The sequence below is a fragment of the Neofelis nebulosa genome, chromosome 2, assembly GCF_028018385.1.
Source record: "Neofelis nebulosa isolate mNeoNeb1 chromosome 2, mNeoNeb1.pri, whole genome shotgun sequence".
Lineage (NCBI taxonomy): Eukaryota > Metazoa > Chordata > Mammalia > Carnivora > Felidae > Neofelis > Neofelis nebulosa.
In genome coordinates, this window is record NC_080783.1 from 158,521,296 (window position 1) to 158,547,717 (window position 26,422).

General features: G+C 40.6%; 1 protein-coding gene across 5 annotated transcripts in view; it reads right to left on the reverse strand.

Annotated features, from left to right (window-relative positions):
- ST6GALNAC3 (ST6 N-acetylgalactosaminide alpha-2,6-sialyltransferase 3) overlaps positions 1 to 26,422 on the reverse strand; it is a 535,826-nt gene that overhangs the window by 402,715 nt on the left and 106,689 nt on the right. Inside the window, exon 1 of one of the 5 annotated variants that reach the window (XM_058716931.1) lies at positions 336 to 623. The exons of 1 other annotated variant lie outside the window; for it this stretch is intronic. In XM_058716931.1, the coding sequence (XP_058572914.1) occupies positions 336 to 497 (162 nt within the window). In that variant the 5' untranslated portion in view covers positions 498 to 623. Of the gene's footprint in view, positions 1 to 335; positions 667 to 26,422 lie in introns of those variants that run through there. 3 more of the 5 variants (XM_058716933.1, XM_058716935.1, XM_058716934.1) reach the window with 3 other exon arrangements.

The following is a 26,422-nucleotide window of genomic DNA, read 5'->3' on the forward strand; positions in this document are numbered from 1 at the left end:
ATAAACTGTTAATTTTATTTACTTTAAATGGTGACATATGACTAATGGCTACCATAATAGGCCACACAACTCTCAGGGAACCCAGGTGATAAAATGACTACCTCTCAAAGAGAGGATTGGGGCCGGGGGGGGGGGGGGCGGGTACACAAAACAACTTATAAACTCACTCTTTACGGCCTTTGGTAATTACTTTTTCTTGGGCTTCTTTCAAAAGAATCCTGAGAGGCAAGCAGTTCATTAATACAGTCATAAAAAGTATGCATTCACGTAAGAACTAAAACAAATTATGTGGTGGTCATACATGGAACTCATATGATTTGACTCTGCAAACACACCTCTTTCATGGGATTTTCACAATTAAGAACATGTGCCTGAACTGGTGTCTGCCTTCCCTCCATCAGATGGTGATGGCCACCAGAGGTAGATGTTCTCATCTTCTGGGTTATATCCAGAGAAAGTAGGCTCCTAAAGATTTTAGAGGTAGAAACACCTGGCATGACTCACCTCTCTCTAAGACATTGTGTATTTATTTGTTGTTTTAGTGTGCATGTGATTTTACAAGATTTCTGACATACGCTCAATTGGCCCGTAAGTTAGCACATCCCTGGGATTCCACTAGGAATAAGTAGAGCAAAAGAAGTATGCTCTTTTTTTTTTAAGTTTATGTATTTATTTTGAGAGAGAGAGAGAGAGAGAGAGACAGAGAAACAGAAAGAGAGAGAGAGAGAGAGAGAGAGAGAGAGAGAGAGAGAGAGAAAGTAGGGGAGGGACAGAGAGAAGGAGAGAGAGAATCCCTTCACTTCTGCACTTACAGTGCAGAGCCTGATGTGGGGCTCGAACTCACAAACCATGAGATCAACACCTGAGCCAAAGTCAGATGCTTAACTGACTGAGCCACCCAGGCGCCCCAGGAATATGTTCTTAATAGGGCAGACACTGGCACACGTACTTCCATTGGTTACTGTGTTCACTGTTTTCGGGTCAAATATTTTTCTCTGCATAATAATACTGAGAAACAAAACCAAGGTGAAACTTCATTGTTAATTAACACAGGGTAACATAACAACCCCCAAATCAAATTTGGGTGGCTTAAAACACAATAACGACTTATTTCTTGATCACATTACAGTCTCATGTTGGTTGATGAGGGGGCTCTATTCCATGCAGTGTTTCAGAGACCAGCATGCTTCCATCTTATGTCTCCACCAGCCCCTAGGCTTTCCACTGTACCTTCTGCATCCAATCACTGGATAAGGGAAGAGAGAAAATGTGCAGCCTCATGCAGGAGGACTGTTAGGAGCCAAGTTTTGTGTTTTGTTTTTTGTTTTTGAGAGAGAGAGCACAAGCAGGGGAGGGGCAGAGAGAGAGGGAAACAAAGAATCTGAAGCAGGCTCCAGGCTCTGAACTGTCAGCACAGAGCTTGACATGGGGCTTGAACTCACGAACCACAAGATCATGACCTGAGCCAAAGTTGGATGCTCAACTGACTGAGCCACCCAGGTGCCCCAGGAGCCAGGTTTTAAAGTGTTGTATGTCATTCATACCGAACCCCATTGGCCAGAATTCAACCCAATGGACCTACTGGACATCAAAGGTAAATGAGATACCCAATTCCAGGTATGTGCCCAGGAAGAAAAAGGACAGGAGTCTGGCGAACACATAGCACTGTCTTTGCCACTACCACTAATTTGGATTACTGGGAAACAGTCCAGCCTGAGTTAATGAAGTCATTCATTTACTCATTCAGTTACTGATTTCAAGCATAAGCAGTAGGTTTTACCATTTGCCAAATGTTTCAAGCATAGAATGTGTCAGACTTTACTAAATAAGTCTCAGCTGTTTTCTTTCTCCCATCCTGTGTCTTTGACCCACCAGTGACACCCACAGATACCATCTAGCCCAGCAAGTAACTGATCAAATAGCACAAATAAAAAATTCATGACCAAGAAAATGGCCCTTATTTCATTAAACTGATAAGCTTCCTTATAACAGCCCTGAAACATTTCATGATTAATCCCCAAAGAATTTACATTTTTTTTAGCATGCACCTGCATTTCAAAATACCCTCTTCTCATGGAAATCATTTTTACCCCAGAAAAAAATCTAATGGTTGAATTTGTTCAATATTGAATGGTAGACATGAAAATAAGTTCTGATGATCCCTAAATATTTGGAGATTCAAATAATCAAACCCTCCTCTTCATCATCGTCATTACCAAAATTGCCCATTAATGCTATATACAAGGTGGGTGCTTTTTTTCCTGAGACACTAAGGTCTTTACTCCTCTTCACGATCCAGTTCCCAGGAATCGAAACTCTAAAACATCGGGAAGTATTTTTCAAATGATCAAAAAAAAGAAGCTGCCAAAATAAGTCTCTTGATTAAAAATCAACATGATTACTACAAGCACAGGCTGGGGGCCAAGCCTGCCAAGCCCTTCGAGAATGCTGCTTAGGGGACAAATACGGTCCAGAAAACACCAATTTAATTTTAACAAAATGAGATTGCCTGGAAGCATTTCACTATATTTAACATAGGGGAGCAGTTTCCAAAAATGAGGCTTAGATTTTTTGGATATAACAATTAGGACACCATCTAAGGGGCAGGATCCAAAGTGTAATTATTGCTAAATGGAGTGTTTCTCTGAGGGTGGAAACGAAGTCTTTAACATGGCTGCATGAGCCCAAATGGACGGAAAAGGTATCACTAAAATGTTGTTGTTTTATTATCCACTGGATTTGTTCAAATGAGAAAGTCCAGGAAGTGTGGGTTACTATGGAGTGAATTGTGTCCTCCCAAAGTTCATAGGTTGAAGTCCTAACGCCCAAGCTGATGCCAAGGTATTTGGAGATGGGGCCTTTAATTAAAGTTGAATAGGGCCACAAAAGCAGGGCCTTAATCCAACTGGTGTTCTTACGAGAAAAGAAAGAGACTCCAGGAGTGCACAGAGAGAGAGAGCCATGTGAAGACAGAGGGAGAAAGCAGCCATCTCTGAGCCAAGGACAGAGGACTCACCAGAAACCAACCTTGCCAGCACTTTGATTTGAGACACCCAGCCTCCAGAACTGTGAGAAATAAGCCTCTGTTACTTAAGCCACCCAGTCTGTGGTATTTTATTCTGGCACCTCTGGTGGACTAATACAAAAACGAGTACAAAAAGTTTTAGGCCACATTAGTACAGATGTCCAGGTGAACAGATACATTCAGTGCGATGTAGAAAAGGTCCAAGTCATAGATCTCTGAACAAAGGGCAACATCAAGAAATGTTTGCTGAATGAAATTGTACTATCCTTTCAGCATAGTAGTCAGAGAAAGGGTATTTATGGTTAGCATAAGGAAAACAATAAAAAGCCTAAGGTACATGCAGCTCTCAGATACAACTACAGTGTGGCAAAGAAGGCTGCCAAGTCATTATACTGTTGACTTCCAGAAAATGCCATCCCGACTCTAAGTGGGGCTGCTCCGGGCACTGACCAAACTCGGTGGAAAATGGAGGCTGGCTTCTCAGAGTCCCTGGGGACAAGGTTATCTTAATAGAGCTAGGTTGCCTGAATACAACTTGGGGCAGCAATTTCCTAGGGAGCATGGAACTCAGCAGGCAAGGGTGTTTCAGGGGCTACACAGGCTAAAATCAGATCTATAGCACTGACTGCAAGTACCCTATTCAGTAAAGAATAACTGAGGGAATGTAATAAATCATGCTGGGCATGTAAAATGCTAGCAAATGCCAAGTGGTTCTTTAACAACTTTTAAACCATTTCTTTTGGCTTCTAATGACTTCCTTCATCTTGGAGAACTTCAAGATCCCAGGTGGGTAAGCATATCTCAGCCCTCCACAAAAAACACCATCACCTCTTCTTCCATCTTTTCGTCTGAAGACACCCAGCCAAGTTAGAGCAGACCGGCTGCTGGCCCATATGACACCTTTGTGCATATTAGGAAAAGGCCCCTTCCTTGGGGATGCAGCCTTGCACCAGGTGCACGACTTGGCTGGGGAAGCCCACACTGGCAGTCACCCCGCCCCCCACTTGGCCCCTTGGCCCAGCTCGCTTGAATAGGATGCAATCTGCACAACCATATGAGATGCTCTGATGTAAAAGAGTTTGTGAAGCCTCATGAGCCACTGTGCTCATAACAGTAAAAAGCCTGTGCTTTTACTTATAGCACAAGCTCAGTGGCTGCAAGAAGCATTCCAAGTGCAATGGATACAGGACAGAAGTAGCTATTATAATGGGCACAAATCATGAATCTGCTCTCAAGACAATGCATCTTAGCAATTTACCAAGTGAACGTTAGACTATCAGCACAGCAAATTCTAAGAAATCTTTGAATATGGAAGAATCAAATAATAAAATGCCCGAGAAAGCTCTCACACGTAAGCAAAGTGAGCCACTAAACACAAAAGCTTTGAGAAGTACAAAAGATAAATTCTTCTCTAAAGATGAAGCACAGGAGGTTTCTGAGACCAAAGAAACTCAAAACTGGGCCAAGAAGAATTAAGGAAAACACCATCGAGAGAGAGAGAGAGAGACAGAGAGAGAGAGAGGGCAGAAGAGACACAGAAAGAAACCCCATAAAATCCTTATCAGCACTAATTGTCTCAAGAAATAGGAAGCGGGTGGCTGTAGAACACTTGAAGAGCACATTTAATGTGAAAAACACTTATGATATATATTATTCCGAGTAAAATGACTGGAAAATGGTGGAGGCGGATGTTAAAAAGAAAAGACAAAAAGTAAACCAAAATTACTTTAAAATCCCCATCATCAGGGTCACCGGCGTGGCTCAGTCAGTTAAGTGTCCAACTTTAGCTCAGGTCATGATCTCACGGTTTGTGAGTTCAAGCCCCCCACATCAGGCTCTCTGTGGTCAGCGCAGAGCCCGCTTTGGATCTTCTGTCCCTCTCTCTCTCTGCCCCTCCTCCCCACACTCTGTCTCTCAAAAATAAATAAACATGTTTTTTAAAAATCCCCATCATCACAATGGAAAGAGAATCCTGTTACGTACAATATAGGCACTCAGATCCAAGCTGAGGATAAGAATCAGAGACAGGAGCAATGACACACACTACCTTTCCCAACCCACATATGATGGACTTCTACTTGGGCCCACTCCCAGCCTCTTGAGGAGGGACTCAATGGCTTCACAGAAAACGTCCCCCAAATGCCTCCCTCAGAAAGTTAGACTGAAAGTCTTGAATTTCATCTAAAGTGGCAATTCCACTGTAAGAGCCAGACCCTGGAAGGCAGAGGTGCATGGTTTGAGTCTATGTTCTGCTTCCAGTAAGTTGTAACCCACTAGATACTAATCCTCTCATAGACCAATCCTCCAACCAAATGTCTTGTTTGGAGCTTTTGTTGCTAAAGCATGCATGACATAACAGTGACTAAATTTCTGTGATACCTGCTATGGTCTCCATGTTTGTGTCTCCACCAAAAGTCATATGTTGAAATCCTAACCTTCAAAGATCATGACATTTGGAGGTGGGGGTTGGGGGAGGTGCTGAAGTCATGAGTATGGAACCCTCATGAATGAGATCAGTGACTTATAAAAGAGGCTCCAAAGAGATCTCTTTCCCTTCTGTTACGTGAGGATATAGTGAAAAGTCTGCAACCCAGAAGAGAGCCTTCATCCAACCATAATCATACCCTGATCTTGGACTCCAGCCTCCAGAACTGTGAGAAATAAAGTTCTGTTGTTTATAAGCTACCCAATCTGTAGGATTTTGTTACAGCAGCCTGGTGGGACTAAGACAATGTCCTATTTTGCAAAGCATTCTGATATACAAATCATTGTCTTTATGGTCATCAGGACCACCTACAATCTGCGCATGTGCCTCGGGCCTAGAGATGCTCCCTCGAGGAAGCCAAGGTCAGCCTTCAGGAGGACAAACCCAGAGGAGAGGTCCCAGCAGGACGCGAGATGCTGAAACGGCTATCTGGGTGTACAGGTCCAGGGTCTTGGGTCCCTGTGGTATAGAGGGATAGCATTGTTTCCAGGAAAGCTTTCTCCCAGGCCCTGGGGACTCCTCATGGTGGAGAGTAGATGGGACCAAGCACTAAAGTGAGTCCCTCTGCAGCATAGGGGCAGGACTCAGGGCCTGGTTCCTCTTTCCCAGGTCTAAGGACAGTACAGCTTCTTTATGAAGCAGGTTCCAAGGTTATTTTATATGTAAGGCTTGTTGGAGCATTTAAGGTGAAAATTTAACAGTCAGTAAAGAATATGGGCCTGTGGGGAATCAACACTAGAAAGAAGATAAATTCAACACTCCTTTTTTAGCATCAATTTGAAAGGGGGGGGGGGGGCAGGTAACGACCCTTACTGTATATTCTCCCAAATGCTGCTAAAGCCCCATGTACAGGACCAGAGGGAACATATGGTGAGGTGGTGCAGCCCAGGGTTTGGTGGGTTGGGTGGGAGGGCAAGTGAGCTGGACACCATCAAAAGACGCACAGGGTCTGGAGCAAGACTGCCCCCCTATCAATCGTTGGCCAACTGGGCCATTTGGGTTTCTAATTTGTAAAAGGGGGCTAGCATCTACTTTACAGAACTGCTAGGAAAATTAAATGAGATTAATTGGGTAAAATGCTCAGCACAGGGACTCAATAAATAGAGGTTGTTATTGCTAGTTACCAAAACGACAGAAAGAGGAACCAGAAGTCGAAAATAATGGATTGACAACACCCTCCTAATATGTGGTAGAAGCAACCTGAGGCTTCCTTCTTTGGGAATTCTTAAGAAATGTCAATGGGATGAAAAATAAAACAACATATTGCTTCCTCAAGGGGAACAAGCACTGCTCCATGATATATTGTGTAATGCTGCTAATTTAGGGGAATGAAAAGTACTAAATCTGTCATATAGAGAAAGACAGGTTAACCTGAGCAAGGTGAATGGAGTCATTTTGCTGGAAGTAACCGTTTAAGTATGAGTTTAGTGGCCCAATAGAAATACGTTTACTGTTACAATTGTTGTTAATAACCGTCACCACCTATTGAGTGCTTTCTAAATGCCAGCACTCTGCTAACTGTGAACATTAGTGCTACGCCTTACACATCTCTGAAAGGTACACATGTATTTAGTTTTGCTCAGAAATATTAAGTCTTCTGCCTAAAGCCATGCAACTGGAAAGTGGCAGGGGCTGGATTCAAATCCAGAAATAACTCCAATGACCATATTTCTTCTATCACCCCCATTCCAAAACCTAGTGGAGAATTGAGAGCCACCAGCCTTCAGCTGTCTCAAGCTGACAACAGACAAGGTATGATGATACTCATCATAAAAGGTGGTATTATTTTCTGTGCTGCTCCCCTTACTTCCAAGGATTCCTTAACTGTGGCCTCATGGAACTTCATCATGTAAAACCTCAGGATTATTTTATGGTCTCATTTTTCTGTTTCTTGAAATATAACCCTCTAGAGTCCAAAGACCATGTCACACACTTTGTTATACCCTTCTCAGTAGCTAGCACCAAGCCATAACATAGAAGGAGCTCAAGAAATATCATTTGAATAAGTGAATGATGTCCTAAGAGGGAAGTAATGTAAGAACAAAATTGGGAAAATATAATGGTGATGGCTAGGGTGAGAAACATAAAGGCAACTTCAATTTATTCCAAGATGGAAAATAATACTGACATTTGCTGTTTGGGGATCCATGGCCTAATCTCCTTTAACGTCCCTAGTGCTTAATCTGTCAGTCACCACACACAGATTTAGTACTTACTGCCAGGTATTCATTCTCAATTCTTTGAAGCATAAAATCAGCAGCATCGGATAATATAGCTGTGGAAATGCTTTTGGTTTCTTTGGGAGAAAAAAATATATGCACTTTCATTATTTCTCACTCCCATTGTAGATTTCCCTCCTCTTTGACCACGTAAAAGTAGCAGTAAGGGTCCCATTCATAAATGCACACTAACTTTCCGTCATAGGATCCCACATAGGATGAACAAGATGTTCTTTGGAAAAGGGGCTCAGGTGTCTGGCTGGCACATCACCAGGGTCACATCCTCTCCTCATCCCTGGTATCAGATCCACCACTCTTTGAGAGTAGTCTTCTGTAGAACACAATGAGCCAGGGACTCACCTGTGCTTTGGGGAACACTGAGCAGGGAAGGTGGTAGATGGGGAGGTGTAGTGGCCTGCCCACCATTAGGAAGGCAAAAGGGGAGACCAGAGATTACCAATGTACACGGGGCCCCTTCTTCTAAAGCAGTCGCTTTCTGCAGCATTGACATTGCAGGGCATTTGGAAGACAGGGAGCTCTTCACTCATGCAGAATACCATGGAGATACTGATGTAACATGCTTAACGTAATTGCATAAATGCTGTGGGCCCAAATCACATCGAAACTGGCCAAGCCTTCACTCAGCACACATTTAATAAATGCTGATTCTGTGCCAAGCATTGTGCTAGGGTATTGAGAATATAAAGACAAGGATGAGAACTTGCCTGCCTTAAAGGGTCCCACCGTCCAGGCAACAAAAGATGATGGGAATAACAGCAGTAATAGGGAAATTAGAAAACTGCTAATATTTACTGAGTGCTCACTCTGTGCCCAGCATTGTCCTAAGTGCCTTTACATAAGCCACTCCATTCAAATGGGTATAAGAACCCTATGAGTTAAGAAGCTATGATTATATAATATTCCAAGGCTATTGGTACTCTGATGGAGTACTATGGAAATCCAAAGAACTCTCCAATAGCATCTCTCATTCAATTTTCTTAAAGTTCTATCAAGTAAATCTCCCCACATCCCATCCAAAAAGATGGCTATTGCCTGATTTCGGCATTAAGACACACGTTCTACAATATGGGACTTTCTGAATAGTGTACATTTGGGAAAAATGATCCTGGATATCCAGGCAATGACTTTCCCCCCGTCCCCCACCCCCGCCACACACACACTTGTTCCCACCTCTGCAGTAAAGTAAAAAGGACTCCTACCATCATAGCCCTGCCACCCCTGCCAGCCTGGCTCCACCCTACTGCCCCTACAAACAGAAACTAAGCTTGCTTAGAAACCATATTAATGGAGCAGTTCTCAATGTCAACTCTTCCACTTTAGAATTTAGGGTAATTCTGTCAGATAAGAGGATCAAGTTTTAACCTATAATGTAGAACAAATGGTGAAAATGTATGATACAAAAAGGAATTTCCAAGAATTCCTACATCCCCATCTGAGTCAGCATGCTAAATACAAATCATTTTTATTTATTCATTAAATATTTACTATTTATATTTTCTTATCATTAATTGCTTTTATTCATTTTTTGGCATTCAAACTTAGACTTTCGTGTACTTTTCCTCAACAGTTTCACAAATTAACTCACCTTTTCCCCTCATTTGATAGTAATCCTCAGGAGGGCAAGGTCTATACCACTGGTACTACTCCTTCAATATGCATCAGAATCACCTAGGGAGGTTATAAAACTTACCAACCCCAACCTGATCCCCAGAGCTTTATATAATTGATACTGGGTCATTTTTAGAACTCTCCAGAGCTTTGATCTAGTTCTCACAGGTGGCTGCACACTGGAATCATCTGGGGAGATTTACAAACTACTGATGTATAAGACCCTCTCCAGAGACTATGATTTAATTGATCTGAGTGCTGCCTTCATTGATCTGAGTATGTCCTTCATTGATCTCAATGTGTCCTTCATTGATCTAGGTGCCCCCTATTGATCTAAGTGCCCCCTCCTTTGACTTGAGTGCTGCCTTCATCGATATAAGTGTGTCCTTCATTGATGTGAGTGTATCATTCATTTATCTGAGTGCTGCCTCCATTGATCTGAGTGTAGCTTTCATTGATCTGAGTTTATTTAGCCTGGGTCTCAAAATTTTTCTAAAGTTCTCCAGGTGACTACTTTGAAGCCAAGGCTGGGAACAACCTTATATTCCTTTGACATATACCCTAAGACCTAGCCCAGCATTTGCACATGGATGAGAGTCATTAACTTTTTTTTTTAACATATAATAACAGTTTCATTTGAAATATTCTAAACTCTCATTCTACATCTTCCCACAAATTAATCAGGACCAATAAAGTGTAATTACATGTTAAAAGTACTTACTGTGCGTGGATCCCTATAAAGCTAAAGACCTGATTATCTCAGGAAGTATATCCTTACTTGACAGGCAATTGCTTCACAATTAAGAAGAACTGAAGAACATTTAGATCTCCGTATTTAACACCAATGGCCCAAAGGGCATGTCAATATATACTTAATAAATCAGTACTTAAAAAATGCAATGCACTAAGGCCACATACAGATGACTTGCCTACATTTTAAGACACTGGGCAGATTTTTCATAGAAAACACTGATCTCAATCAACATCCAAGGCTCCCTGGTTTCATCAGCATAGAACAGGCAGTCTCTGATTGCAGACACTTCACACTTCCCTCCTCTCATTTCATGTTATGTAATATCACATCTACTTCCATTACCAACAACTTAACCACACATTCTTCAGTACCTCCTGCAGAGTTTCATGAAAGCCATGACTTGAGGACGCTAAGGCAGAAGGACTTGGAAAGGGTGGGGGTGGTCTTCACTCTCACTTGATGCTCAGCCTTATAAAAGCAAAGCTTAGGGCTTCGCCCATATATATTCCCCCTCCAAAACCTTGCAGAGGCCTTACACAAAGAAGGTTCACAATAAATACTTGAGTGAACTTCTTTAAAGCCTTAGAGCTAAATATATATGTCGGTATTTGCACATATGTCTACACACACACACACACACACACACACACACACACACACAATACACGCATAATCCATCCATACCACCTTAAAGGACTCCCTTAGAAACATCAATGATTTTCCCCCACTCTCTAGGTAAAGAACATTGCCTTTGAGTTAAACTTGAAGTCAATGTTACATGCATGGCTCTGTCTCTCTGTGTGTCTTCCTTCTATTGTAGCCAGATAATTCCCCAGATTTGCCCTCTGTGTCCTTCACAGTTATCTCTGACATCGAGTCACTTTACCCATAAGGAGTGCTGAGTCAGTTAATTACCTTTGCTTTAATGGGGATTCCGTTATTTTACCAAGTCAATGCTCCCAGAGCTTTGGGATAGTTAAATTCACTAATGCATTTGCCAATATATTTTACACATGCTGAATGCCGTGTACATGGAGGTTATTAGTAATTATAAACTGGAAATTGCCAATCTGCATCCAAGGACAAATTCTTGCCATTTTGCATGTCTTCCTGTTAGCATCCCAAATGATACTGCTCAAAGGTACTCTACCACCTTTCTGCTGAGACCTCTGACTTCCTCCCATTTTTACCCTTAATTTCCCTCTTACTCTTTTAATTTAGTAGCTCCACAGAAATACAGTTTATTCTTTGTGGTCCTCCTTTTTTGAACAGCGATTTTCTCCCTACAACCTACGTGTTAGATGCCAAAGTAGAGAAACCATTATTTTTTTCTACACTCAAGAGAACTACAAATAATTGTCATCAGCACCAACTAGCCATAAACCATCTATAAATTCAGTTTCCATCTCAATGATGAATTCTCTTTTGCTTTCAGGTTCTCAGTCTCAACATAAGGATTTAGTAATCTGTGGGGTTTTTCCCTTTCTTTTTTATACACTGCCACATTTTCAAAGGCTACTCTAGCTGGGGTATAGTAGGAGAAGCCTAAAAACTCAAGTATAATGATATTTTTATGTCACTTTTTGTGGTCCTGATAACGTCTGGGTCTCAAAATATTTGTTTTTATTAATTATAACAGCAGCTAACATTGAGCACTTACTTTGTGTCAGTACCAAGCTTTTTACCTGTATTATTTCTCCACCCCATCAACCTTGTGTATTATTATTTATTTTAGATTTTTTTAAGTTTATTTATTTTTTAGAGAGGGAGAGACAGAGCACAAGCTGGGCAAAGGCAGAGAGAGAGGGAGACACAGAATCCGAAGCAGGCTCCTCCAGGCTCCAGAGCCCGAAGTGGGGCTTGAACTCACAAACTGCAAGATCACAACCTGAGCTGTAGTTGGATGCTTAATCCACTGAGCCACATAGGTGACCCAACCTTGTGTATTATCACCCCAATTTTTTAAACTTTTAAAAAAATTTATTTGAGAGAGAGAGAGACAGCATAAGCGGGGAAGAGAGGCAGAGGGAGAGAGAGAGTCTTAAGCAGGTTTCATACTCAGTGTGGAGCCTGACTTGAGGATTGATCTCACAACCCCAGGATCATGATCTGCACTGAAATCAAGAGTTGGATGCTCAACCAACTAAGCTACCCAGGTGCCCCTAACCCTATTTTAAAAGGCACCCCTAACCCTTGTCTCCTCACATTCATGTTCTCAACACTGCAGCCAAATGATAAAGTGATTTGTCTTAAAACACTAAATAGATCCTATCGCTGCTTTCCACTCCACTCTTCTTCCTTCCCCCATCTATCTCCTTGGAAACATTAATGCTTTCCCACTGACCTTTGAGTAAGGGACAAAATCCTTAACATGACTCTGCACTGGCCCCTATCCATCCTCCAGCTTCAACTCATAACTTCCTCCCATCTCCCTAGTTGTCAGTACTACAGCCGGCCCATTTCCGGCATGCACCGTGCTCCCTCCTCAAAACCTCCATCTGAAGAGCTACCCTTCACCAACCTCATTCCTCCTTCACCCACTTATTCTCAACAATTCCTTCAGCTCAAGAGTTGCTTAATCAGGGAAGTCTTGCCTAACCTCTCAAAATTCATCTGCTCTATTCTAGCACCAGGACCCTCTCCTCTTCAGCCCTTAACACAGTTGGAATTTGACAACTTGGATTCATACCAGCAAGTGCTAGACAGGCGGCCCTGGAGGTGTGGTTCTGGGGCCAGCATCATCAGCATCATCTGCGAACTTGCTTGAAACACAAATGCTGGGCCCTCACCCCAGAGCCACTAAATCAGAAATGTGGAGGCAGAGTGCAGTAATCTGTGTTAGCAAACTCTGTAGGTGATTACGATGCAAACTAAAATTGTAGAAGCAATGTAGACTGCAAGCTCCAAGCCAGATTTTTTGGATCATCGATGGATGAATGAATGAATGAATGAATGATGAAAAACCTAAGATTCTGAAAGGTTAAATAACTTGTCCCAAATAAAAGATCCAACAAGTAACAAAATCAAGAAATATGACCCTTTATCACCAATTTTGCAACTATTTTTCTTCTTTTCCAAGAAATAGCACTCACTCATATTTCCACTGAATAAAACTTGGACCATCTTCTTGGATTTCCGTCTCCCTGACATATTTTTCTGTACATGCTCATTTATATGGACACATACAGGATACCACTTATAAGAACACAGTAAGGGTACCTAAGAGTTCCTAAGACCCTTACTTTGGGATTCTAAAGGCCATACCAGGATGATATGACGTGAGATTGTAAAAGTCACCTTACAAGGTTTTAATTAAATAAGCATAACTGACATTTAGAAAATAAAAACAAGCCACATTAAAAACCAATATGATGCCAATACCTAATTGGAAATTACATAATAACAGAAGTAGATTTTCACTTCCCTAAAACACTTATACATGACAGATATAAAATTCCTCATTTTTTAAATATTTTTATTTATTTTTGAGACAGAGAGAGACAGAGCATGAGCAGGGGAGGGGCAGAGAGAGAGGGAGACACAGAATCGGAAGCAGGCTCCAGGCTCTGAGATGTGAGCATAGAGCCTGATGCGGGGCTCGAACTCACGGACCGTGAGATCATGACCTGAGCTGAAGTCGGATGCTTAACCGACTGAGCCACTCAGGCGCCCCTCCTAAATTTTTATAGTTAGAAGTCAATTACCATTTTCTTTATAGCCCTACACGCATGCGTGCATGCTCACGATTCCAACAACCTATTTAGGAAGTAACCGTACTTAGGTAAGTGCTTACTTTTTAGGTAAGTACAGCCACTGATCTTTCATACCACAAATAAGTAACTTTAAACTTTTCTTTTTATAGTAATAAAAAGCTTGGATAAATGTAATTCTAATGTCACTTAAAAAATTAAGGTGGGACACCTGAGTGGCTCATTTCGATGAGCGTCTGACTCCTGATTTCGGCTCAGGTCATGATCTCACAGGTTCATGAGTTTGAGCCCCGCATCAGGCTCCGGGCTCTGTGCTGACAGTGAGGAACCTTCTTGCGATTCTCTCTCTCTCTCTCTCTCTCTCTCTCTCAAAAAAAATAAACTGAAAAAAAATTAAGGTAAAAAAATGAAAATTTCCTCCCTTGCTCTGTCAATCCCACTTCTCAGAAGTAATGTTTGGAGGCTATCTATCACAACACCCTTCTAAACATACAGAGATATAAATGTATCACCACATATAAATACATGTGTCTACATACTAATATATATTTACACACAGACATATAAACCTATATTTATTCACAATTTCTGAATAATAAAAAAGGAACACTAGATACATTGGGATATATTTTGGCTTTCCATTACTATCCTATGGACATAGGAATCTTGTGAGGATATTTATTATCAATAATCTTCAAATGTCAAAGATGCAAGAGCAGTCTTCTTCCCAATGATTAAAAGCATTAGGTCATCAGAGGGGCCTGATTAGGCTGGGATCCCAAAACACTTGTTTCAAGGAACAAAGAGGAATAGGACCAGAAAATAAGAAACAAACTCTCTTGGGAGAAGGGTTGGAAAAGACCTTTCATCCCGAAGGTACTTCTGGTCACCACACCCTACTGCCTCCTAACTACCACTGACAGACTGTACTTTCTTCTTGTCTGCACATCAAGCTTTCAAAGGTCTGGATTACTAGACCTCGAACCAATCATTGCTTATGCACACACACATCTTTCCTTTGTTTTAAGAATCTTACTTCAAACTTGTGTGTATTGTTACTTTTCTTATACTTATGGTTGTAACTTTTCAGAAAATATCAGTAACGTTTAAACCAAAGACTAGCTCAACCTAAAGCCAAGTAAAAGCCAACTTATAAAAGAGCTGGATTTAAGGATATAATCAGAATATTATAACCACTATCCATTCAAGAAACAAAACTCTAGGTAATGTAGCCCATTTCATCGCTCCATGAGCAAGAAACCATCAGAGGTAATTCAAGCACACAAGGTGATTTATTAGAAGGATATAAGGGTCTCCTGCAACCCTCTTTATCGGAAAGATACAGGAATCTTTGTCTGTGAGAGATCCCAAAAGCTTGGAGGAACGGGGTCTTAGACACTGACTGGAACTAGGGATTGAGATGCCCCAGGGAAGTCTTGGAGTCCTTTCTCTCTGTTGCTAGTCTCTGCTTCTTTCCCTTTACTCTTCTATTTCTGTAAATCTGCTTTCTTAATTTCCCTATTTACACAGAAGAAAATGGTCACATCCAAAACATACTGAAAATTTGGTAGACCCAATTACAAAATCCTAGATACAGGGGCTGACTTAGCAGAGCTAGGATTAGAGGCCTACTTTTGGTTCACTCAGTCACTGCTGAAAAGTTGTATTATACAAAAATGGCTTCTCTCGTAGTTACTATGTGGCTAGTGAACAGGTGGAACTTCCAGGAAGGGGACACAGCACTAAATTCGGGAGATAACCCACTACAAAGTGAGCACAAATTTTAGTTTGCCCAGCTATGGTCTTCCATTTGAATACACAAATAAGCTTTTACTTAATCAAGCGTCTTAACTCTTCTAGTTGGGGATGGCTGTAAATCTCAACTTCCCAACTCCTTCAGAACAAATGGGAAGCATAAATTAGAAAAAAAAAAAAATTGCCAGACCAGAAAATGTAAGGCTTGTAAGGGTTTTAAATTCAAAGATGAGCTACTGAGTGCATTCCATATTATGTGGGAAAAGTTATGAAGCATCTTATTTTAATTAATAGAGCATTGAAACTATTGCTGAAATTTTAAAGCATGAAATCCAAGTACACGGCACAGAATTTCCTTAGAGTCAAATTAGCATATGGCCACAGGACCCAATTCTGAAATAGTCATGATAAATCACAACCATTTAGAATGCACTGGATCTTAGTTTCATGTAAATAATACATTACTGCTTTCAAAGGTTAGGTATCTGGAGCAAACACTCAGGAAAAAAAAATCATACAATATTATACAAAGCTGATCTTAGAGACTTGGTTATATGACATCATAACCCTTTGGTGATTGCTATGTGATCTCTAAATAAAAGCTATTACTTTTTCATCAAAAGTGGCTTTTATAAGACAGAAATCCAGTTCCACTACTCATCAACTCCAAAGGAGTTTTTTTAAGGAAGTGGCAAGTGATCTCTGGCTCAGGAAATCTGTCTCCATTACAAAGCCTACTACATAATTCAGCAGCCTGGGCCACATCAATCCCGCAGAAGCACGGCATCTGTCTTCAACTCCAGATGTTATGACTCAGAGCCTCTCCTTGGGTTATATCAGAGGTAAACGTGGCGATCTCCATACTAATCACACCCTGTTTCTTGGACGTCCCAATAACTGTAAAATGACCCTACTGAGTATCTAGGATCAAATGAAACTTAAATCCACCAAAGGAAAGAAAGGACTCTGAGCCATGCACACAAAATTTGCTCCTCTTCATAGAGCTAAGCTCTTCTAAACTCCCCTGACACTGTTACATTCTGGCTTTCCTCCTCCACATTCCCTCTTTCATCAGTCCCTCCTCTCGCTGGGAGCTGAACTTAGTTCCCTGCTCTTCACACTCAATGTATTCTCCCTCAGGCTCATCCAGAGTTTCAACTTCCATCTAGTTACAGACTGGCTCAGATTATGTCTCCTAAATTCCAGAACCAAAGCTGCACCTACAGATGAAAAGCTCCACTTGGCTCTCCCAAGGAACTTCAAATTTTCGTATCTAAAATCTAAGACAGTCTCCTCTGATCCTCCCAAATAAATCTGTTCTTTCTCCTGTGCTCCCTTAATCAGTGAATAGCACCACCATCTTTTTCAAAACCCAAGCCAAACACTTTGAATCAGCCATGATTCCTCTCTTTTCCTCACTATTCGTGTAGAATTAGTCACCAATATCTGTCAGTTCTATCACCAAAATATATCTCAAGTCTATCTATATACTTCTCTCTATCCCTAAAGCCACTACTTTAGATCAAATGGCTGGTATTTGATCTAAGCACCCAAACTGCTACAAAATCACTCTAACCTGTTTCAGGTCTCCAGTCTTGCCAACCCCCAATCATTCTCCACATTGCTACCATAGTGATTGTCCAAAAGTATAAATCTGTTAATGTCACTCACCTGAATAAAATTTTACAACTTCCCTCCACTGCTCTTAATACAAAGAAAAATTTGGTTAACAATGGTTCTGAATCAGGGACAATTTTACCACACACCCCTCCCCCCACCCCCCTCCATCCACTCCCAAGGAACATTTGGCAATGTCTGGAGACATATTTGGTTGTCAGAACTAAGGAGGATTGCCACTGGCATCTAGGACAGAGACCAGGGATGCTGCTGAGCATCCTATACTGTTTAGGACAGCCACCCCACTTCTATCCAAACGAAGAATTATCTGGCCCAAAATGTCACTAGTGCTAAAACTGAAAAACACGGAAGACATATGGGGGAATTGCCTAACCTTTCCACCTTCTTGTGATTTCCCACCTTCTATACGACCCTCCTTGACCCAACCTTAATGAGCCAGCCAAATTAAACTCCTTCTCGGACATTGTGCTCTTACTCTCTTCCAGGTCTCCCTACATACTATGTGTTAGCCTGGAATGCTGCTCCCATAGTTACCCTGCTTTCTTCACCTGACTAATTCAAAGTCACCCTTAAGGTTTCAGCTCCAATATCACTTACCCTAGGAAAATGCCCCTGCCCACCCCATGAATGAGGTGGCCCCTCGGCCCAACCAGCTCCCAATCCTTCCCTGTTTTATGATTGCCTGTTGATTTGTCAGTGACTCAGACTGGTTGGTACCCATCTTGGCTTTTGTTTGGTTCTCAGCATCTACCACAAGGCCTAGCACGTGATTGGCACTCACATATTTGTTAAATGAATGTACAATTTTAAATGAACATCAGTGGTAATCATCAAACTGCCAACACTCTTCAGTTAGCACATCTTCAGCAGCAGCTTAAAATCAGCAGCCTTATCTATACTTCTGAGCCCCCAAAGAAAGTAAGCTATGGCAAGTTCAGAAAAAGTGCCAAGACGTTCTGTGACATTAGAGTGCTTCATTAGAGCTGTTGAAATTATGCTGGTGAGTAAAACCATTGGCAATCAGGTGAATTTTTGGAACCCAGTCACCTGGCTTTAATAGCAATTAAACCCAGCAAAAGAGAGCATGTTTAAAAACGTAAATACTGCATCAGTTTATTGGTCAGAGAAAATAAAAACACAAGAACATGCAGGGAAATTTTCAATTCTTGGGCAAAATTAAATGAAACAAATCAAACCAAACACGAAGAATAAATAGACATCATTTTCCATCTAAGGCTATCAGGGTAGTAGGCACTGGCTTGGTTAAGTGGGAAAGAAAAGGACACCGAGCGAGTTCCTCTGATTCAGAGTTACAAGAAAATGTGCTACCCAGAAAAATAGCATCAGTATCACCCAGGAACTCGAGAGAAATACAAATTTATGGGCCCATCTCAGGGTTCCTTAATCAGAAACTCCAGAGGGCCTGGCAATCTTTGTTTAAACAGAGTGCCCTGCACGGCATTCTGCCATCTGCTGATGTTTGAGGACAGCCCGCTAATTCATCCTATAACCACAGCAAAATTCCATCTTCACAATAACAACATTTAGATAGGTCGTACTGTGTACCAGACCCTGTTCGAAGCTGTGTAGACACCAATTCAAAAAATACTAACCCTATTACAGTCCCATTCTACAGATGAGAAAACACATGGACAGTATCATTCTGTCCCAACAAATTTTGGAAACTCCTGATTTTCCTGGAGGATAAATCACCCCAGAATCTGAGCTTCTGAGCATTAGAACTCTTTGCTAAAACCTTTCTCCCTCTTACCAATCTCATCTAAGGGTTGCCTGTCCCCACACCACACTCATTTCAGAGTTGCTAATCCCTGAACTTTATACTCAAACCAGGTACAGGCCTGCTCCTGACTTCCTTTACGTAACTTATCCCATGTCAGAATTTCTAGAGCCCTAGAGTTCTCAAAGGGCAAGCCACAGATCTTGGAACGGGGAAGGGGAGAGTCCATGAGACCCCATTAGGGAGCTACGGACTCAAAACTGGTTCTGTAATGATACTAAGGCGTATCTGCCTTTTTCACTTTGTTAACATTGGTGCCAAAGGTACAAAAGCAACAGCGGGTGCTAGTGCCCTAGCATGAATTAAGGTGCTGGAACCAAACTACTTGTAGTTCTCTAGCCTCAAGGCCATGCACTCGCAATAAAATAAATAGCAGTTTCACTTAAGGGTGTTCTTAATGGAGCAGTAAGAATTATTAACTTTCTTAACCCTGAGTACACATTCTTTTAATATTCTATGATGAAATGGGGAAAAAACCATAAAGCACTTGTACATGTGTAAATATGATGGCTGTCACAAGGAAAAGCACTTGTGCAACTGGGTTGTGAGTTCAACTAGCTGCTTTCTTCATTGTACATAATTTGCACTCAAATGGAAAACTAACAAAGTACCATTATGTAGATACAGGCATGTGGCAGGCATTTGCTTGAAAATGAATGAAGTGATCCTACCACTTCAAGAAAAACAACCAAAAGTATTTGATGCGGATGATAAAAATCTGGTTTTAAATGAAAATTAGGATTTTATAAAACTGGTATCGGCCACCAAGAGCTTGACGGCTTCTCTGTACTTAAAAGACATTTCTGATGAGATATTTGAGTGATGATATTAAGAAATGCGATCTTTGGCTATTGTGTAATGAAATGTATCAACATTTGAAAGATCTGCATTAACTCAGTGAACCGGTATTCTCAAATGACCAATTCAAGATGTTACAAAATCATACGTGGGTAAAAAATCCATCCAAAGTGCAAGCTAGACCAATGGATTTTAACAGAACAGAATATGAAAAGTTCATTGATTCAGTTTCAGATTTCACACTGCAACTAACCTTTAAAAAACTACCACTTGGACTTCCACTGCAATAACAAAGCAGAATGGCCACAATTATCTGAAAAGGCTATTCAAATGCTCATCCCTTTCCAACTACATACCTACGTAAGTCCGAATTTTCTTCATCTACTCCAACCAACACAACATACTGCTACAGACTGAATGGAGAAGCAGATAAGAAAATCCAGCTGTCTTCTATTAAAACAGACAGAGAGATTTGCAAAAACAAACAAACAAAAATTCTGTTAACATTCTCACTAACTTTTATTTTGGAAGATAAGATTACTTCTATTAAATATATATTATTTGTGCTAACATGTAATGAGTTAATTATTATTACTTTTAAGTGACTTAACAAAGGGGCACCTGGGTGGCTCAGTAGGTTAAGCATCCGACTTCGGCTCAGGTCATGATCTCACGGCTCACAAGTTTGAGCCCCGTGTTGGATCTGTGCTGACAACTAAGAGCCTGCTTCAGATCCTGTGTCTCCCTCTCTCTCTGCCTTTCTCCCACTTGTGCTCTCTCTCTCTCTCTCTTTCAAAAATAAATTTAAGAAACATTAAAATTTTTTTAAAAATAAAATAAATGAATAAATATTTTTAAAATCTTCCAGTTTTAATTTCTAATACTATAAATATCAATAGATATCATTCACATAAACAAAAGTTTTGTAAGCGTCTCAATACTTTTGAAGAGTATAATGAGGTTCTAAGATACAAGGTTTAAGCAGTCTGTAGAACCTTCTGCCTTTCACACAGTTCTGTAAGATCCTACTCAGTATCTCAGTTTACTTCTCTTCCAAAAGTCTTCCCTGGTTTATACCCAACCAACTCTAATCACTTCTTAATCTATAGCCCCTCATTGTACACACCTTTACACCTTTGTAGGCCCAATTTGAGTATACAAGTAACTATGACCCAGCTGGTTAACTAGTGCGACCTGGGCAGACTCCTTGCTCTCAGCCTCGGTTTCTTCATCTGTAAAACAGAGATAATCACAGCACCTACTTCATTAGGGTTGTTGGGAGCTATATGTGTCCCCCTAAAAATCATAGGCTAAGACTTAAACCCCAATAAGGCTGTATTTGGATTCAGGAAGTAATTAAAGTAAAATGAGATCATGAAGGTGGGACCCTTATCTTATGGAATTAGATTCCTTACAAGAAGAGACATCAGAAAGCCATGTGTCTCTCTTTATCCTATGTGAGGATATCAGGAGATGGTGGCTCTCTATAAGCCAGGGAAAGAACCCCAACCAGAAACCAAATCAGCCAGACCTTATTGCAAACTTCTAACCTACAGAATGGTAAGAAAATACATTTCCCCTGTTTAAGCCACCCATCTTATGGTATGTTATTATGGCAGCCTGACCAGACTAAGACAAAGGATTGATAAGATAGGTAAAGCATTTAGCACAGCTGCTGGCATACAACAAGCAGAATAAAGATTCTGTTATTATCATTTCTTATTTAACAACATGTATTTAGTATCTACTACAGTTCCACCAAGGCTCCTGACATCATGGAGCTTATAGTCTGGGGAAGGAAGGATGGGAGAGTCAACTTTCAACAAATAATTATTCCAAAAAATACACAACAATAGTTGTGTTAAATGTTGTGGAGGAAGTCAAGAATGTCAAAAGAAGATATAAAAGGGACACCTAACGTAGACTGAAAGGGAAATAGACACTAAGGCAGCCATCTTTGAGAAAGTGACATTTATGCTTTCACCAAAGGATGAAGAGAAGTCTTCCAAGTCTAGATTCCTAAAGAGAAGGGGCCACGTCTTTCTTTTGTGGACCCTGCATAGGGTAGAAGAATCTGCTGCTTTCATTACTAGATATTTTTTCCTACCTAATTTAAGAAACACTCAGAAGCACAAAGATTTCTAGTTTTTATATGACACTCCTAAACTTAAATGTTTATTCTGGCTTTTACATGAACGTCCTAAGCTTAGTGTTTGTTGAGAATTACTAAGAGAAGGAGAATTACCTTCTGGAGAAATTGAAAAATGACCTTTACAGGCAAAAAAGCAGACGATAAAAGAGATCAATAAACAAAAGTCCCCAGTTTCCCAATTCAGCTGACTAATGTTACAATCAAAAAGAATTTAATTCATAAGGTCAGATTCTTCAGAGAAGTAAAGACCAGTAGGTGAGAACAAGGACACAGGGGAGTCTATGAAAGTAGATTCCAGTCTCACTGTTAAGTGATTTTTCCTGATCAAAGAGAAAAAGCAGTGAAATGCTTTGAAAAATGATCCACAGTGCTGAGAAGCACATTGCCGTGAATATTTTAGTTAAGGCAGGCGGGATATTTGAACCACCTGGCCTCGGAAACAAACCATCCTCTTACCACAACACAGGCCCCAGCAACAAGAAGCCACCAGAAGGATGAAAAGCAGCTATGACTTCCTATTGGCAGTGACAATGGAAGGGGCAGGCCTCTGAGGTTGTGTGTCAAGATAATAAAATATTAAAATGTCTCTCTAACTTTTCCTTAGGCTCTCACAGATGTTCTGTGAGAGCAGGGCTCCTCAAAAATTCCTTTCCCAAGTCAAGTAGAGTGCAGGCAGGCTCTTGATAAATCATGAAATGTAAATAGTCTAGTGGAAGGAACTTCTAGCTGGAAGCCAGTGGAGTCTGGTACATAACCTCAGTTCATAACTATGGGCAAAATTTATCACACATCTATGCCCAAGATTCTCCATCTCTTACATGCAGATAGTGGGCTTTGAAGAAAATCTGCTCATGTATAAAGATGCTCTGAGTTTTTAGAAATAATAAAGCATTAATTTCCCAATGCAAGATGGCCAATATAAATATAAAAAGATGCTCAACATCACTCATCATCAGGGAAATGCAAATCAAAACCATAGTGAGATGGCCACATGGCTGGCTCAGATGATAACAGCATGTGACTCTTGATCTCAGGGTTGTGAGCATAATAGAAGTTACTTAAAAAATAAAGCCTTAAAAAAACACCACAATGAGCTATCACCTCACACTTGTCAGAATGGTTAAAAATCAAAATCATAAGACACAAGTGCTGGCCAGCATGTGGAGAAAAAGGAACCCTCGTGCACTACTGGTGGGAATGTAAACTGGTACAGCCACTGTGGAAAACAGTATGGAGGCACCTCAAAAAAATTAAAAATAGAACTACCATATGGTCCAGTAATTCCACTACTGGATATTTACCCAAAGAATACAAAAACACTAATTTGAAAAGATATATGTACATCTATATATATATATATATATTGGAGCATTCTTTATAAGAGCCAAATTATAGAAGTGGCCCAAGTGTCCATCAATAGGTAAATGAATAAAGTAGAAGTGGTATACACACACACACACACACACACACACACACACACACACACACTGGAATATATACACTGGAATATTACTCAGCCATAAAGAAGAATAAAATCTTGCCATTTGCAACATGAGTGGATCTAGAGAGTATAATGCTAAGTGAAATAAGTCAGTCAGAGAAAGACAAATACCATATGATTTCACTCATATGTGGAATTTAAAAAACAAAACAAAGAAAAAAAAGAGACAAACCAAAAAACAGACTCTTAACTATAGAGAATAAACTGATTGTTGCAAGAGGTGAGGTGGGTGGAGGGATGGGTGAAATGGGTAAAGGGGATTAAGAGTACACTTACTGTGATGAGCACTGAGTAATATATACAATTGGTGAATCACTATATTGTACACCTGAAACTAATATAACACTGTATGTTAACTAGACTAGAATTAAAATTTTCAAAAAACTAGTCAATACAGTCCCACATTTTGGAACAGCATTGTATTAATTAATTCTTTAATTACATGATGCCTAGCACTGTAATTTAATAGATAGATAGATAGATAGATAGATAGATAGATAGATAGATAGATAGATCTAGAGTAACTATTCCAATATAGAGATGCAGAAAGTGTTTTGAATTGACTAAGAGAATAGCCAAAACAAGCTATATAACTCAGGTCTCCTTACTCTCACCCTACAGTGTCTCCTCTATCAGCGTGTTTTTCCAAGGGCCCCTGCACTTTGCTTAATCCCGTGACCAACCCTGCCTTTTACTCTCCCCTACATTGTCAGTGAAAGCAAACCACCATTTTTGACTATCCTCAACTTTCCAACTTCCCTCCTTAACCCTTCCTCAATATTCAGGTGAATTTTTGTGACTTCCATCCTTTCCTCCCTCCCTCTCACCTCAAAAGGACAAGTGTCACTCACCCAGTATCTGCACCTCAGTCCCTCCTACTTCACAGGAATCTCAGCCACTTCTCTCCCTTCTCTTCAGTCTCTTACTCCCAAAGCTCCCCTTCTCTACAAATATATAGTCAAGTCTTATCCAAGTTAAAAAAAAAAAAAAAAGTAGGGGCACCTAGCTGGCTCAGTTGGTGGAGTGTGTGACTCTTGATCTTGGGGTTGCAAATTCAAGCCCCATGTTGGGTGTAGAGTTTACTTAAAAAAAATAGTATCTTTTTTAAAAAAGTGCCATGAAACCACACTCCATCTCTGGCAAGGGCTTTCTCCAAATCCATTCCACTTTGCACTCAACCAAGATTTTGAAAGGATAGACCATACCAGTGGCTCTCAAATTTTAATGTGCAAACAGATCAACTGAGGAGCCCAGTAAAATGCAGATTCTGAGTTAGTAAGTCTGCAGAAGGACCAGATATTCTGAATTTCTAACAAGTTCCCTGGTGATGGTGATGGTGTTGGTCTGCAGGCCAAACTATGAGAAGGAAGTTTCTATACTCAGATTTCACTTCTGCTATTTCTACTAGTAGAACCAACATCCATTTTTTAATGAGCTACCAGGGATGGGGAACTGCCCTATTCCATTTACATATGTCCTTTGAGTAAGAGCACCTTGCTTCTGGGGGCCTCAAAAAAATATAGCACACCCTTATTTACTCTTTCTATATATCCATAAGAACAATGGCAAATAGCATATCAATTCCACAGTTTGTACTGGATGACTAACAAACCTTATCTTATGAAGAGGAGATCTGTGTGTGTAAAATAACTATGCTGAATAGCAAATTAAGTTTTTCAACAAATGAAGAAAACATTATTTTACAAATCTGTTCAATAAGGGTGGGTCAAATTCCTGAAGCCCTTGTGGACAACAGACAAGAATCACTTTAGCACATTTTAGCTGAAATTTGTAAGAAATTGCCTCGCTAAACAATTTCATTTGTGTTTGTTTGTGTGGGTTCTTTTTATGTCATTTTGTCTGCTTTGTTTGCCTTGCTTTATTTTTCAATATCATGTAAGCTAAATCCTTCCAACTGCTGGGCATATGTCTCAAAGCTTGCCAAAGAAGGAACTAACAACCATTTCGAAACAGCAAGGAGTCACTGGGCTGAAAGCTTGGTGTCCTGTGTACTTTTCTAACAATTTTACTTTGGTCTGTGAAATTTTTCCTTCCCATCTCTGAGCCTGACTCTCATCCTACTCAATCTCCCAATCTATTCACACAGATGGCATATAATACAGTCTTTGAGTCCTACCAATACCACAAAACACTCCTGAACAAATTACCATCAATTACTATACTGTAGAAATGTCTTGAGTGTCATGTACTACATTACTTTTGTTGTATTAATTAACAATTAGGGCACAATAAGTCATTTTAAAATGAGGATTGTTAAGACTCTACCCCAAAAGTCAGAAGGCACTCATAAGGAAAAGAGCATTCATCAATCAGATAGACTTTTCTTCATTGGCCACAACTGAGCTCTCAGAAGTCAACATTCTACTGTGATTCAGTGACTAGAAACTCATGCCTTCAGCGAGGCTCAGGATCAAGTTCCCACAATGGCAGTCCCCATGTTATGGCCTTCAGGGTCCCTTCAAGCCTCCAAGATAATGCTCAAACTTCTTAGCACGGACCATAAGACCCTTCACAGGCCAGGCCCCACTTTCCTCTCTCCACCTGCACTACCTGTACCTCTCTCTCAAGGGCTTTTCTCTCCCCCACCTCCACGTGGGGCAGCATAGAAATTAACATCTACTACATAGTAGTAGATTGCAAATTAACTAATTGCAAATTAAGCTAGATTTCCCATTTAAAATCAAGGAATTTCAAACTTCAGACTATTTTTTGTTGTTGTTGGATTTACTCTTTCAGGCTTCTGATCTCTGATGAGTCATTCTACTCCTTATTCTTCATTACGTCTATTTTTCTCAGATTAAAACATTCTAGATTCCCTAATCACAATGACCCAAGTGAACCCAAGCCATCCATATTTCCCTCCACTGTCTGTTGGCCTGCTGACTTCAGCCCAGATCAAGGAGGGAACAAGAAGCCCAGGGTGACCACATACAAAGG